This window comes from Nilaparvata lugens, chromosome 6 (assembly GCF_014356525.2).
Source record: "Nilaparvata lugens isolate BPH chromosome 6, ASM1435652v1, whole genome shotgun sequence".
Lineage (NCBI taxonomy): Eukaryota > Metazoa > Arthropoda > Insecta > Hemiptera > Delphacidae > Nilaparvata > Nilaparvata lugens.
The window spans coordinates 53,364,754-53,381,633 of NC_052509.1; the positions used below are offsets into that span (position 1 = coordinate 53,364,754).

General features: G+C 35.8%; 1 protein-coding gene across 1 annotated transcript in view; it reads right to left on the minus strand.

The window, feature by feature from the left end:
* LOC111046949 (large proline-rich protein BAG6) overlaps nucleotides 1-16,880 on the minus strand; it is a 71,737-nt gene that overhangs the window by 41,622 nt on the left and 13,235 nt on the right. Inside the window, exons 5-12 of the mRNA XM_039431490.1 lie at nucleotides 16,683-16,860; nucleotides 16,283-16,407; nucleotides 14,421-14,664; nucleotides 12,170-12,323; nucleotides 10,875-11,051; nucleotides 9,322-9,480; nucleotides 6,600-6,774; nucleotides 802-1,214 (exon numbers count right to left, since the gene is read on the minus strand). Of these exons, the coding sequence (XP_039287424.1) occupies nucleotides 802-1,214; nucleotides 6,600-6,774; nucleotides 9,322-9,480; nucleotides 10,875-11,051; nucleotides 12,170-12,323; nucleotides 14,421-14,664; nucleotides 16,283-16,407; nucleotides 16,683-16,860 (1,625 nt within the window). The remainder of the gene's footprint in view (nucleotides 1-801; nucleotides 1,215-6,599; nucleotides 6,775-9,321; nucleotides 9,481-10,874; nucleotides 11,052-12,169; nucleotides 12,324-14,420; nucleotides 14,665-16,282; nucleotides 16,408-16,682; nucleotides 16,861-16,880) is intronic.

Below are 16,880 nucleotides of genomic sequence, written 5' to 3' on the forward strand. Positions count from 1 at the left end.
TGCTTCCAAATGCTACTACTAAATGCTCTCCTTTCTCATTTTCCTGGTACAAGGTTACTCCTAAACTCAAATGGCTTGCATCAGTTGACATAAAAAATGGCTTTGTGAAATCTGGATGGCTGATCATTACTGATTCCAAAAACCGTTTTTTAATCTCTGTGAAAACTTCATTTTCTTTCTCTCCCCACTGCCACTTATTTTTTGGACTTGTTAATGGACTTAATTTTCCAGTCAGTGATGAATAGTTCTCTTGGAATCTCCTGTAATAATTACACATCCCCAAAAATGCTTGCAACATTCTCCTATTCTTAGGAACTCCTGAATTGCTCTTGCTTTCTCTTGATCCATCATTATTCCTTTCTCATTCACCACGTACCCCAGAAATTTGGTTTCTGTAGTGAGGAACTCTGACTTCTCCAGTCTTAGAGTCAAATTACTGGCCTTCAATCTGTTCAGGACAAGTTTCACTCTCTCAGTGTGCTCTTCAATGGTCTGTGATGTTATCAACAAATCATCCACATATACTGTCGCCCATTCCAATACTTCTTCTCCTAAAACCTCATTTATGCAACGTATAAAAACGGCAACACTGTTAACCAAACCAAATGCCAATCTTTTGAATTGATAATTTCGACCACCAAATAAAAATGACACATATTTTCTTGAGTCTGGGTGTAATGGCACTTGCCAATACCCTGCTGTGAGATCAAATTTTGAAATGTACTTCACCCCATGAAATTGTCTGAGAATTTCTTCTATACTTGGTGTACTTGTCCTGTCAGTTATAATTATTTTATTTACTTGACGAGCATCCAGGCACAAACGTACACTTCCATCCTTCTTAGGAACCACTACAAGGGGACTGCTGAACTCGCTCTCTCCCAATTCAATTATGTCATTTTCCAGCATGCTTTTCACTTCTCTAGCCACTGCTGCTTTCACACTTTGAGGCACCGAATATGACCGTCTACAAAATTGCACCCCTTCTCTCACTTGCAACTTGCATTCAAAATTCGCCACTTTTCCCGGCTGATCAGAGAACACAGCCTTATTCTCTTCTAACACTTCTATCAATCTCCCTGCATCTTTCCCTCCTATTTCCTTCACGTTGTCTATCTGCTCCTTCCATACATCAGATTTCTCTCCCCTACATAAAAACAGGCCCAGTGTCTTTCCCACTGGTCTACTCACCATTGGTGCTGTAATATTCCTACCTTCATATACAAAATTCAAAGTATTACTGGATAGACAAATCTTTGCCTTTAACTTCCGCAATGAGTCTGTGCCCCACAATAAATCTGCATTTAAACCTTCAACAACCAAGCAGTTTATAGGTATGACTTGCCCATTCTCAAATGTCAGTGGAAGTATTACCTGCTTATTGACTCTTTTACCCCTTACTCCAGTAACTCCCACAATGTTTACTTCGTTTGTAGGTAACATTTCTACATTAAGACAATTTCCTTCTAGTATTCTCGACAACTCATTTTTATTTATCACAGTTGCCTCACTACCTGTGTCAATCACAAGCCTAACTGTCTTCTCCCCTACTTTTACATCAATTTCTGCCATCTGACAGTTTGTCTCTCTAAGCTTCAGTGGGTTATCAGTTACCTCTTCATTTTCTTCTTCTATCAGATCCTCTCTGATGAATTTCAATCGGCAATTATTTATCTGCATCTTTTCTTTTGACCCATCATTTTCACAATTTTTTGTCCTTTCATTACTCTTCTCGGTTTTACATTCTTGGCTATTTCCTTTGACCCCATTCTTAATTGGCGAAGGTCCTGGGTCTTTTATTTTCTGGCTCCGCCCTTTCCATTTCCCTGTCTCTCAGTTGTGCCTTCTGCTTCCTTCTTTCCTCTTCCTCTATCTGGGCTCTGATCTCGATTTTGAAATCTCTGATTGTTGTTCCAATACCCTCTACCTCTTCCATTGTAATTAAAATTATTATTTTGACCTTGATTATTTCTGTAATTTCTGTCATTCTGACCCCGTCCATAATTACTCTCTTCTCTTCTCTCTTCTTTCATATATGATTTCCCTTCACTATCAAAACTTATCAACAACTCCACAAATGCTGAAAGTTCTCGAATTGTTGTGACTCTTATAATCATTTCTGAGTAATGTTTTGAAATAATGCTTATAAACTCTTCTTCTGTCATATTCTCTCCCAGACTCTGAGCCATTGCTTGCATTTTTAGCAAATATTGTACTCTGCTCTCACCTCCTGCCCCAGTGTACCTTCCATCAAACAATTTCTTTTTTATACTATTTCTCACGCTAGCGTTCCAAAAGATTGCTTTAAAACTAGCCTCTAGATCTTCCAAACTATTCATACCTTCCGCACAGCCACTCCACCAATTTTCTGCCTGACCTATAAAACACCCTGCTAACTCCTCCTTCACATTTTCCCAATCATTCACATCTAACCTCTGATCTTTTATATACTTTCTTATTTTCTTTAATGATTCGAGAGGATTTTTCTCACTTCCATTAATTTTCGGTCTGTTCACAGGTCCTCCATTTATCACCACTATCTGCTCAGTTATGGATTTCCTTGTTTGTGTTTGTTGAAACTTCTCTAAACATTGTCCCTCTAATGTTTCAATCATTTTCTTCACCTCCGACACTTCACCCTCTATTCTATTTTTATCCAACTCCATTTTATGTTTGATCTCATTATTACATCTACTGATCTTCTTTTGTATCAATTCTTCCATGTGCTCATCTGTTTTGCCATTAGAATCTCGTAACTCCTTTACTACCTCATCTATTCGCTTACTCATTCTATTTTCACTTTCTTCCAGACTTTTTCTTATCGTTCCCACCTGTTCACTTAATCGTCCTTCTACCTCCGCTATCTTCTTGTCCACTCTCTCATCCACTCTATTCTCTAAACGTGTTAGCCACCCTTCCATTCGCTCATCCAATTGGTTCGCAATTTTTGAATCAATGCTACCTATTTTCTTATCCATGTCCTCAAATCTCTTATCTATGTCTTCTCGCATTTTTCTCAATTCCAATAATACAGCCATATTCACATCTCCATGTGTCATAACTTCTGCTCCCCTTTCCTTTTGTCCTTCTTGTGAAACTTCTGACCTGCTTCCTCCTCTCTCCTCGCTTGACTCACTCATCTCGCCAGAGAAACCTGAGAAAGGTTCACTATCACTCAGATCCTCATCGTCTGATCTCTCTCTGTTTTCTACAACTCTCTTACTCTCTTTCTGCTCTTGATTTCGAGTTTTCACTCCCTGATTATCCGCCATCTTAATCAATTCTATAACGATAAATCTTCTTATTTAAATCTTGTCTTCACAATCAAATCGAAATAATTATCTAATATTTTATAATGATCAACCCGACAACCCTCAAGGCATGAAACGCAGACCCTCCATCCTATTCAAAAATTACAAAGGAAACCCAAATTCTAAAATATGTCACACCACCAAGTGAATCCCAATCTAAAGTCCTCATACTAATGTATAAAAATAAATAAAAGGGAAACTAGCTAATTACGAAACTGACTACAAAATTAATCAATAAAGGTTCGTTCTCCTATACTCGAAATAGAAATTAAATTTATAATAAATAATTGCTTCTATTCTACTAATGCTCAAATTACCCAAACTAAATAACCTACCGCCTACCTACGCATGAATTCTTCATCCCAATCTAACAGAAAGTCGTTATCACTTTCTCCTCTCCTACGCTTCTAAGAAAGGTAACCACTCCTGTCATGGCTAACACTAACAATAGAATACTCCCCCATCGGCCGAGCAACCACCTCTATTGTAAACAAACATCCCTTTCACTTTCTCTCTAACCCCACTCATCAATAACAATACGCTAAATTCTACCTGTCCCTCACAGGTATAAACTCTGACGACCTATGACAACCAAATCTACTTCTACGAAACCCTTGAATTCCTAAAACACAATAGACCTAAAAAAATGCGCAAACCATCCTACAAACTACAAACCCCTACAAGAAAATATCCTACGAATTCATGCAAAGAAACAAATCAATGAGTACAAAAATTAAACGAAACCAGGCGTCCAGTTGCTGCAGATGTCTACAAAGAAATTAAATTAACTTATAACTATGTTGTTGCTGCCACCAGTACCCTAACTAATTTCATAATATTACCGTAATAATATGATATTATTACCAATGATATTATTATGATAATCATCAAAAATCATTGTAACTCAATAATCCGTTTTTTATCAAGACTGATTATTCATTCGCAATTCGCATTATGTTATAAACGGTCATTATTCTTGTAACGATTTTCGTATTATAAAGAGTATCTATACTATGACTTTTCTGTATAATTTTCACATCTTATTTGAATGGATATCACTACTCGGTGACAAAACAATAATTATCGTAGCTCAGAATAGATTGGTTATGTACATATAAATACTGCAATTGAGAAAAATTAACATCTTAAAATCAGGGAATACTCCGTAGAGGTTAATGCCCCACGTTGGGCGCCACTTTGTCTAGTTCACACCTACTGACTGCTGGTTATTAATTAATTAAAGAAATTTACAAAGAAATAAAACAATAATAAAAAAAACCCTGGCGCCACGTTTATTAGAAGGAACGACCCTTGAAAACAAAATTTAAATTTACCTCGACTAGCCCTCTGGCAGAACATGAAAACTAAACAATTATAAACATTAAAAAAAATGAAGAAAACCTGCAATCAATAAGTGTGATCTACACATTACTTTCCCAACTAAGTTCAGAAGGGAGGGGATATAACGTGGATGTTAGAATGAAAACGAAGTGTTTCAAATACCGCCGTTATATTGAAATAATTAAATTTGATCAAATTATTCCAAGCACACAAATTATATCGATTCATATGTATCGTACATGAACATGAAACAAATAAACAAGAGTTGGCCAACGTAAGTAATAATAATAATTGATTTAAATTTAATAATAATTTAACAGAATATTTTACATAATTTAAGTTTATGTTTTACCCTTTATGTTTTACATTGATTGATAAAGAATTGTTCATTTTATTTTAGAATCAAACGCATCTGTTGATGTAGGGCAAGTCCCTTATGACATGTTTTACTCTTAAGAAACATTGACTAAAATAAATGAATAAAGTCAAATGCATTAGGAAATTACTATACTGGTGAATTTACAACCACTGTAAATAAATTAAAAACAACAATAGACAAATAAATTATTTCAATTCTGGTGGCAGACAAACAACAACAAATAATAAATTATAATGACATCTTAAAACTAACCTTTTTTTTCCCCGACGACACTATTTACGAAGCACAAAGCATTATTACGACGAGACACAATTTAATTATTTTAGCACAAATTTGCTGGTGGTTCACTTGATGATGAAGAATGGTGGTGGGTTGTATTGAGGTGGAGGCGGCTGCATTTCAGCCCATCGGGCTGCGGGTTTGGAAACGTCTACTCCTTAGATGACATGCTCTTTGCCTTGCTCGTCTAAGACTGTGCCAAAATTCGTTACTCCTCGTGGTTGTCACCTTCCCCTGGCCCATTGTCTCATCCCTCAACTGCTCCGGGAGGTGCTGCCCCTAGTGGCTGGAATGTGGTACATGTGTTTTGTTGCTGGTGTTTGGCCTTAGTGCCAGCTCGCACCCTCAGCATGACTAATTGCTGGCATTGTCGCCTGTCCTTGGGTTTTTGTTCCAACCTCTACACTCCCTTGCCATAGCAATGACAAAACTTGCAGATTTTGGGTAGAAGTTGGAACTTGAAACTGAAGAAAACGTTGGCTCCAGTAACAGTTGTCACAATTGATAATTATTATCAAGATTATACCATTAAAATCACATTAATGACTTGAATCACAGCTATCTACTATAGTGAGGTCCACGTTATAATGGCAGTGCAGAAAGATAGGAGAACAGCATTGCCGATTCTCTGCCTTGTCACTGCATTCTATAGAAGACACTGATTCCAGTATATTTCATCTAGTATTTACTGTTTATTCTTGTTTTTAAAAAATCAATATTATATTTTATTCGTCAAGGAAAAATATTTTTCAATTATTAAATGATCCTCTTCCTTTCACGGTTAAGGCATCATTGTCTGTTCCGAACCTTATAGTCTCTATAATCGGACCCTCTTTTTCTTATACGTCCTCTATCTCGTTTCCCAACTGGTTGGTACAATAAGGATTACTTAGGAGTCCGGTCTCCACTCATTCTATTCACATTAAATGATACATTTTCATGATTGAGATTGAATATTTAGTTGATTAATTATTATATTTGTACATTGTTAAAGGCGATCTGGCTCGAACCGTCAACCTAGCGGCAACCTGATAACGCTATCGGCTTTGTCTAATTTTAGACAAGGATACCAACACCAATGTTAATCAAATTCAGCCATTGTAACGTGGATTTCACTATCTTCATCTTATAATTTCCACTGACTAGATAACATACAGTAGATTGCACTATGGGTGCAATATATAGTGCAATATATAATAAATATAATCTATTACATAAGTTTGCAATTGATTAATAATTTCTAGCGCCCTGTTTTCCAATGATCGCAAATGTTTGGGTTTTCTACTCACCCTGCTGTCCACTTGCTCCCTCGTTGGCCCCTGACAGTCCACTGCCGGGCACCCCGCTGGGCAAGCCCCCCCTCAACCACACATTGGGCAGGCCCCCCCTCGTGTTAGTTTGTGCATTGGCTGTGTTGCCACTTGCCACATTAGCCGTGCTCGTTTGCGCGTTTGCTGTGCTTGTCTGAAACCAAACATACATTAGCAGTCACAACTGATCCATAGAATGGAATGTTCATACAATAAATGAATAAAGAGATAGTTGGAGAATCGTAATGCAACGGCATCTGAGATTTCCAGAGCTATTACATTGTTCAAAATACACTATACATTCAACATTACATTAGGTTAACCACGAACAGTAGAAAATGCATGATACCCAGTCGTCATAGCTGTGATCACAGCGAAACGCATCGAGCAAAATGTTTTAAGGTTAGGTTTTACTATATCCGATTTTCTGTTGTTTATTTTTCTTCCCTGTTCTATTTGAGGTTTGTTCTATTGAGGTTGGGTTAAATATGAATCTCGGGATTTCTGCTCAAACTACTGTTTGCAAAGCCAATTCTTTTAGATACATTTGTTAAAAGTGGACTCGCTTACAGTTTTTGCAAGTTTTTTTCTCTTTTTTCTACTTTCTTCTCCAATACTTCCCTCTTCTTCTCATTGCTTACTTTTATACCCTCTACCTGCCTATTACATGGGAAACCATAGTTGGCTAGGTATTTTTCCTCCTTTCTTTCCTTTCAGCACACCGCACCATGAAGCCTTTTTTGTATTTTATTAGACATTTATTTTTGATTGTGATTTTTTTGTGTTTTGATATCTTTTATGTATATTGTATTGATTTGAATAAAATTGATTGATTGATTTTCTATTATAATATATTATAATTTGTTATTTTCCAGTGGTTTATTCATGTTATAGGTTATCTATTTTATGTTAGAAGCCTCTCGCTGATGACAAAACGTGCATGATGAACATGTGTGTGATGATTAACAGGCATGTACATGCATGTTCTACCGTTAGTGGCCAGCCTTATAAGAGCAAATGGTTGTTGAAGAAAAAGTGTGTGAATGAAAACAGAATGTTTTTAATTTGCTTGTTTGCTGTAATTTTTAATTAAAAAATCTAAACTCAAAAAATTGTTTGTTCTATACAATAAATAAACAAAAATTACATTTGTTGTTCGCTGACTGCTGGTGGCGGCAGTTGATGGAGTGGAGTTGGCAGCTGCATCATCGGCAGCTGCAGCTGCAGACGTCTGACTGCCTGCGTTGCTCTGCTGGGCTTGCATTTGCCGCAGCAGCGAATTGTTGGTGCGCACGTTTATCTGCGCCTGAAACCAACAAACACATCCATCAATCTTTGTTTCAAAAACAAATTTCCTCATTTAGAATTAACACTTATTTTATATTTTCCACTTATACAGTTATATTCACCTTTTATGTTTACCATTCATCTAGTTTGAAAAACAAGATATCAGATGCAGCTAGTATCTGGAGCTTCAGTATTGATTTAATCATGATATAATTTTTCTAATTTTACAACAATACATTTTCAACTAAGTCTAGTTGAGCTAGTTACACACACGTCGATTTTTGGACGTACGATTTTTTGCCATCCTTTCAAATTTTATTAGATCAAACATATTATGTGTTCATGTGCTTGCCCAGTTTCGTTTAATCTGGACGGCGAAAAAAAAACGTACGTCTAAAAATCTGTGTGTGTAATTGGCTCAACATGTCAAGTTCGGCGCTTTTCAGAGTTTATCATCAAAACCTAACATCATACAGAGTACCAACTCAGCCACTATCACCTAGATATACATTGTAAATTTAGGTGGTAGTGACTCAGCAGAGTACGAGTCACGGCCACGGTCAGCTGATTGCGACCGAGTATCGATCAGCTGATTATGTCCCGGCAAGATTCAACTCACACCGTACAATGAATGTGAATTTTCACAAGGTAAAAGGAAAGGTTAGGGAGGTTAGGTTTTACTATATCCGATTTTCTGTTGTTTATTTTTCTTCCCTGTTCTATTTGAGGTTTGTTCTATTGAGGTTGGGTTAAATATGAATCTCGGGATTTCTGCTCAAACTACTGTTTGCAAAGCCAATTCTTTTAGATACATTTGTTAAAAGTGGACTCGCTTACAGTTTTTGCAAGTTTTTTTCTCTTTTTTCTACTTTCTTCTCCAATACTTCCCTCTTCTTCTCATTGCTTACTTTTATACCCTCTACCTGCCTATTACATGGGAAACCATAGTTGGCTAGGTATTTTTCCTCCTTTCTTTCCTTTCAGCACACCGCACCATGAAGCCTTTTTTGTATTTTATTAGACATTTATTTTGATTGTGATTTTTTTTGTGTTTTGATATCTTTTATGTATATTGTATTGATTTAATAAAATTGATTGATTGATTTTCTATTATAATATATTATAATTTGTTATTTTCCAGTGGTTTATTTATGTTATAGGTTATCTATTTTATGTTAGAAGCCTCTCGCTGATGACAAAACGTGCATGATGAACATGTGTGTGATGATAAACAGGCATGTACATGCATGTTCTACCGTTAGTGGCCAGCCTTATAAGAGCAAATGGTTGTTGAAGAAAAAGTGTGTGAATGAAAACAGAATGTTTTTAAATTTGCTTGTTTGCTGTAATTTTTAATTAAAAAATCTAAACTCAAAAAATTGTTTGTTCTATACAATAAATAAACAAAAATTACATTTGTTGTTCGCTGACTGCTGGTGGCGGCAGTTGATGGAGTGGAGTTGGCAGCTGCATCATCGGCAGCTGCAGCTGCAGACGTCTGACTGCCTGCGTTGCTCTGCTGGGCTTGCATTTGCCGCAGCAGCGAATTGTTGGTGCGCACGTTTATCTGCGCCTGAAACCAACAAACACCATCAATCTTTGTTTCAAAAACAAATTTCCTCATTTAGAATTAACACTTATTTTATATTTTCCACTTATACAGTTATATTCACCTTTTATGTTTACCATTCATCTAGTTTGAAAAACAAGATATCAGATATTATTTGGAGCTTCAGTATCGATTTAATTATGATATAATTTTTCTAATTTTACAACAATACATTTTCAACTAAGTCTAGTTGAGCTAGTTACACACACGTAGATTTTTGGACGTACGATTTTTTGCCATCCTTTCAAATTTTATTAGATCAAACATATTATGTGTTCATGTGCTTGCCCAGCGAAAAAAACGTACGTCTAAAAATCTGTGTGTAATTGGCTCAACATGTCAAGTTCGGCGCTTTTCAGAGTTTATCATCAAAACCTAACATCATACAGAGTACCAACTCAGCCACTATCACCTAGATATACATTGTAAATTTAGGTGGTAGTGACTCAGCAGAGTACGAGTCACGGCCACGGTCAGCTGATTGCGACCGAGTATCGATCAGCTGATTATGTCCCGGCAAGATTCAACTCACACCGTACAATGAATGTGAATTTTCACAAGGTAAAAGGAAAGGTTAGGGAGGTTAGGTTTTTCCTTTCAAGGCTGTTCGGTACACTTTTTTTCTAAATTGGATAATCTTTTTCAATATAATTGTTAAGATCATTATGAGAGTGAGAAAAAGTGGCAACTGACATTTCTAAGTGGTCTAATAAACGAGTTATGGGTTGTTGAAAGTGCTAACTCCGTTTTCTTTCCAGATCATCAACGGTTTTGAATTTTCCATTGGAGCTTTTTTTTAATAAATTCAGTACATCATTGGCTTTGCTCTAATATACGTTTTTCGCGATTAATGCCAAAATAAACAAGTTATCGAATTTACAAAAAAAAACTTATTTATTTATGAACGATATGGGGAATGAAATGTTTTAGTTTGGAAAGATACATTTCTTTTTTAATTTTTAAGATAAGTTGTGTTAATATAGTCGAAACCGTTCATGATCTGGAAAGAAAACGGAATCTGAAAAATTAGCACTTCAACAACCCATAGCTCGCTTAGACCACTTAAAAATTTCAGTTGCCACTTTTTCTCACTCTTATAATGATCTTAACAATAATTATATTAAAAAAAGATTATCCAATTTGAATAAAAAAAAAGTGTAGCGAACAGCCTTAAATGTCAATGTGTTGATAATATTCGAAATGTCCAATCTGTGCTCAGTAACCGTCATCACAAAGAACGTTACATTCAAGGAACTGATTGAATGGAAACGTTACCTGCGCATGGGCATTACGGTGCTGTGTAAGGTCAAGATGGCTTTGTCTTGCCTCAGAACAGATTGTTTTTGGTTAGAACATACCTGGATGGGTATCTCAGTCTGCACGACGGCCGAGTGTTGTATGAGCACAGGCCTGCATCGCAAGACGCGGGGCGGAGGTCGGCTGAAGTCACACATGATGTCACTCAACGCGTGGTAGGCGTGCGACAGATAGTGCATCACCTCCGACACACGCTTGTACATGCGCTGCGTCTCCTCCTGCAAACACACCAAATTCAAAATTCATCTATTGCCCAAGACACATTACCGTATAATAGAATACTAAATAGGCACTGTCAATATAAATAAAAAATCATACAACTTGACACTGAACATAAAAGATCACATCATTCCATACTGTCTAACCTAATGCTAAAATACTGTTTTAAACTATAAAAAATTTATCCAATGGAAACTTTCCAATAGTCATCATATCAAATCAATTCTTTATAAGACAATAAATTGATATTAATATGGAAAATCATTATAATAATAGTAAAAACTAAGGTACGAAAATATTATAACATATGAAATATATACAATATAAAATAGGCTAACATTAAATTTGTTTTCAAAACATTTTTATAATAATGTTGTAACTATTACCCTACGATTGTTTTCCTGCTTATTTGCTACAAATTTCTTCATTTGATACACAAGTTTAAGCTTATCACTAAGATGAATACTAAGGCCCTGTTCCCAAGTTCAAAAAAGCAGGGACTTGAATCTTTTGAGTTTATACAGTGATTTTTAACCAAGTTTTCAACGATATCAGAATTCTATACGGCTTACGGCCGTAAGGGCCTAAATGTCACACAATGATCAGGTTTAGAATAGCTTTTAGTGGCTTTATGATGGATTTAAAATTAAAGAACAAAAATTGATTTGTATATTATTCAATGTAACGGGTGCGGCAGTGAATCGGGCTATTTGGTATCCCTACAAATAGTCTATTTTTGTCATTGCAGGGGGACCCGACTGTCGCCATCTTGTACTCCTGCCTTACCATTCAAGTATTAAACACTAATAAATCCATAGAGAATACATGATGTCTTTTAAAAACCTCTAAAAATGTATCTATATAATAAAAGAGAGTAGGGTTGTGTTTGTTTGTTCGTTTGTTCGCATCAAAACATGTCAACTTGTGAATTGCATACCGGAAAAACGGGAATGATTTAGATCTCCAAATTTTGCACATAGATTCTAAAAATATCAATCTCGTAATGGAATAATTAATGTAAGTAAATGTGGTAAATGTAAAATGCACAGTGGAGTAGGACAATTTGTGCAAAATGATGTGTATTAATTTAGTGTGAATGAATAGCTGTTATACTGACGGGCGATTCGAGAACAGGATCGTCGCGCATGATGGTCTGCACTCGCTCCATGAATGGCTGCAGACGTCGGTTGACATCGGCGAGCGACTCCATCACACGCGCCATCGCAGACGGACGCAGATGCGGACGGCGGCTTCCGCCCACCACATCCTCACTAAAACACAAATATTATTAAAAATGATACCCTGGATTACCACCCAGTAGTTGACTATAGTGAAATCCACATTATAGTTACGCACTATGTTACAGCTGTTATGTAGCTAAGGTGAACGTGATATTTTAGAGCTCAAAATTTAAGTGTTTTTATTCTTTATTTTGTGAATTTAAAGTTTGTTTCATGTTTTTAAGAAACTTTTATTATTAATCTATCCAAATTTGAATTGTTTGCTTTATTATAATTCATATTTTAGATTGTGATTTGGTGTAGAAATCGGAATGGACATAACCTATAATATTTGGACAATTTAAAACTAAATTAGGAAATTGAAGAAGTTGTGAAGGGAATCACCTTCATGGCTTCCATGTCATTAGCATTCGTTGCCTTGACAATCCTTCAGACTAAAAGTTTGTTATCTTGTTTTACGATTAGTATTATTAATGTTCAAGTAAAGTTCAATTCAACAGTATAATTTTTCATTTTATTTTTAGCAATGTCAGTTCTTTAAAAAGTTTTGGGCAATAGCCTGTTTTTTTCTTTTCCGATCCTTGTATTGTTTTTGCTAACCTAATAAATAAATAGTGGCAGTGAAAAAAATAGGAAACTTATCAATTATTAAAAATAATAGGGATATTATTGAAAATTATATTAGGCCTACATAGCCGAATAGCAAAAAAGCATTGAAACTAGACTCCGGACCAAATAGCTTCTATCAGTATTTCTTCTCTATCATTAGTTGACTAACTTACAATAGTCTGAATGAAATGAGTAGAGATAAATGTAGACACAAGTTACAATACAAAATATAGCTGAAGAGCACTAAATGATTCTAAAGGTGTTGTCAATGTGGAACCAACCACAAATAGAAAAAAGCATTTTTTTCTTTAGGGCTACTCTCGAATATAAATCCAAGTACTCTTTTAAAATAATTGTTTAGTTACAACATGTTTCACTTGATGACATCATATAGCCGAAACATGTTGTGACTAAACAATTTTAAAAGGGTACTTCTTAGATTTCTATTTTTATTTATAGAAAAAATGTATTGATATTAATAAAGGTGATATTAATCGGGGATGAAGGTTGAGAAGCGACGGTGATTTCAAAAATTATTGTTGAAATTTCGAGTCATTGAATCAATTGAAAAGAATGAATCATTTTCTTACTTTAGCTACGATATAATATCATCAATTATTTTAAATCAATGGTTCCTCGAATTGAAATCCAATTGAAGCAATTGAAAAATGAATCATATTCATACTCAAGCTATGATATCTATCTTCTATATATATATATATATATATATATTATATATATATATATATATATATATATATAAGCGAAATAGCACTCACTCACTGACTCACTCACTAGCAGAACTAAAAATCTACCAGACCAAAAACGTTCAAATTTGGTAGGTATGTTCAGTTGGCCCAAATTCTGCGTTTTTCCAGCGTTTTCTCAGATTTATCGAGAACAAATGAACAGAAATTGTTCAAATTTAGTACAGAAGCTCAGCTAGGGTGTAATAATGTTGTATTAGAAGGAATTTGCAATAACGTCAAACATACGCCCAAAATTAGCGGAATTTTGCTTTTTCTCAGATTTATCAAGAACAAATGAACAGAAAATGTTCAAATTTACTACAGAAGCTCAGGTGGGGTATAATAATTTTGTTTTAGAAGGAATTTGAAATAACGCCAAAGATACGCCCAGAATTAGCGTTTTTTGCGCTTTCTCAGCTCTTTCATCAAGTAATACGAAATGTTCAAATTTGGTACAGAGGTTTAGATAGGGTCTAAGAATTTTGTGATGAGGTGACTTTAATATTTCATCAAAGAGACGCCCAAAATCAGCGTTTTCTCAGCTTTTCTGCGTTTTCTCAGTACTTTGACTTTCTGATGGAATGAAGCATGCTCAAATGAAAAATGCAGGCGAGCGAAGCGAGCCCGCTGATCTCATTTTGGACGATCCAGTCGGGGGTCCAGGGGGCGGGGATGGCTAGACGGATATGGGGAGCGAAGCGAGCCTGACGACTAGTAATATATGATCAATTATTGAAAACTCAACATTGTGGGTGGCTACTGAACTCACGCAAAATGATTGGAGTTGCCATCTCTGCGACGACCGGGCTGATCGGGCGTGGTACTGCTGACATGGTTCGCATCAACTGATGCAGCTCCAGCCGTTGCTCCGGCAGCTGATGCAGCTCCAGCTGTGGCTGCATCAGCTGATTGTTGGGCCGCATCAGCTGCGACCGCGGCTGCTGCTGCTCCGCTCGGCGTTGGAGCTGCTGCTGCTGCTGCTGCTTCCTCAGGACTACTTTGGTCGTCGCCTTCTGAAAACAAAGGCCAAATCAATTGATTAATAATATGATTAATTCAAGGTCTATAAATAAATACACAGGTCATGACACTCGTGTTCCTTATGGAGCGGCCATTATGTGGGGTCTTTATGGCGGTACATTTGAAATATTCCAATCTGCTCATAACAAAATCAAGCATTATGCTTTTTAAAAACAATATTCTGGTTCAGATAATATGTAAATTCAGGTTTTCGATTTTTTAATAATGAAATTCTAATAATAAATGGTTCAATAATTCATTTTTCTATTATTAAAAATTGTTCTTATTCTAGCAACTTATGTTTCATAAGGCATTGAGACAAAAGGCAAACCTCAAAAAGAGTTTGAAGTTCCCAATCTAAAAATCAAAAATAATTCAGTTCCTAGCTGGAATCTAAATATTATTATTCTGGGGGAAGAATTTATTTTACAATTCAAAGCCAAGCAATATTCCTTGAACAATATAACAAAATAACACATCATGTTGTTCATTCTATAACAGCTGATAAATTTGAAAATATTGGTGAACTAGAACCCCATAAAATGGCGATTTTGCAATGCATCACTGGATTGTGTCATGACCTGTATTTATTGACCTTGGATTATTGAATGAGCGAAGCGAATTCTATGTTTCAAGTCAATCAGCGTTTGTCTGTTTGTTGTACCGCAGTTACAGTCGCAGTTATGGTCCGATTTGGTATACAAGTACTTTGAAACAAGGCTCAGAAACGTATATATTAAAAAAATTAATTCATCCCAGTTTCAAGATGGTGGCCCTATATTCGGAAATTTTACCCTAAAAATCAACCTAACTTTTCATTACTCGAATCAGGTTCAAATTGGGCTCATCCTTCTCAGTGCTTCAAAGCGGTATTATTTCATGTATCACATGTTCAACATTTTTTAATTTTTGGAATTCCATAATTTTATTTTTTCCAAGTTCAAAATTTAAAGTTTCAGATTTTTTATCTCTTCAACCGTCCATCCTAGCTCAGAAGTGTTCTATTTCTCAGCGTCCTCCACCGATTCTATTGCATATACCCTCATACTCTAAATCAAATTTGTATGTGAATAGGCGGGCGTGTGTGAGTAGTGATGTTAGTGAGTATAGCGAGTTCTACTGTTCTCCGAACTACTAGTACAATAATATTAATCTATAATATTATAGAGAAAATAATTGGCTTATACATTCACGTGATAGAAAATACACGAATCATGATGTTTGAACTACTGAACTAATTAACTCGGAATTTTGCATATAGATTATTAATTTACCGAGGATGGTTATAGGTCTATTTTAATTTTTGATAATCAATAAATTATATTTTGATAACTAAAAAAAATATTCAATTTGTAATACAGAGATAACGTAAGATAAAAGTCCAATCAAATCACTATCTAAGCCAGGATTATTAATTTACCGAGGATGGTTATAGGTCTATTTTAATTTTTGATAATCAATAAATTATATTTTGATAACTAAAAAAATATTCAATTTGTAATACAGAGATAACGTAAGATAAAAGTCCAATCAAATCACTATCTAAGCCAGGATACATTGCAATCCACTTGAATATAATCTACTCAATACTGACAGTATGAAGTGACTTACCATCGGCAACCAGGTTAAGTAGGTCGGAGGCATTGGGTATATTGGCTGATACGGCAGCAGCTATAGCAGCGGCTGTGGCTACTTGTGCGGCTGCAGCTATACTGCCACTAACCTGATTACTCCCACTGAAACATAATATATACGCCAAAGTTAGATTCAAAAATCAAATCAAATTCATTTATTGCCTCAAAAAATAATACAGAAACAATACATAATATAAAATAATTTCATTAAAAATGATAAAGTACAAAAAATATAATGTAAAACTTCTTAAAACTAATCGGCGTGACCATCAATACCTTATTTGTTTGTGAGCTAGCCAAACAGAAAAGTTCGAAAATTGGTATGAAGTGGATTCAAATATAGTTGAAACGAATTCTGATATTTTGACATGACTGACCTATTGGTGCCGGGGGTGGCAGTCTCCTGGGGCGGTGACACATTGTCCAAGCGTGGCCGAGTGTTGGCGGAGGGGTTTTCCAGCTCGTTCAAAATGGCCGCCGCGTCAGTCAGCATTTGGCCGGCGGCAGTCAATCGGCTCTGCACTAGCACTCGAGTCGGCTGCGAGATTGTCATGCCTGCAAACAACATTCCAAAT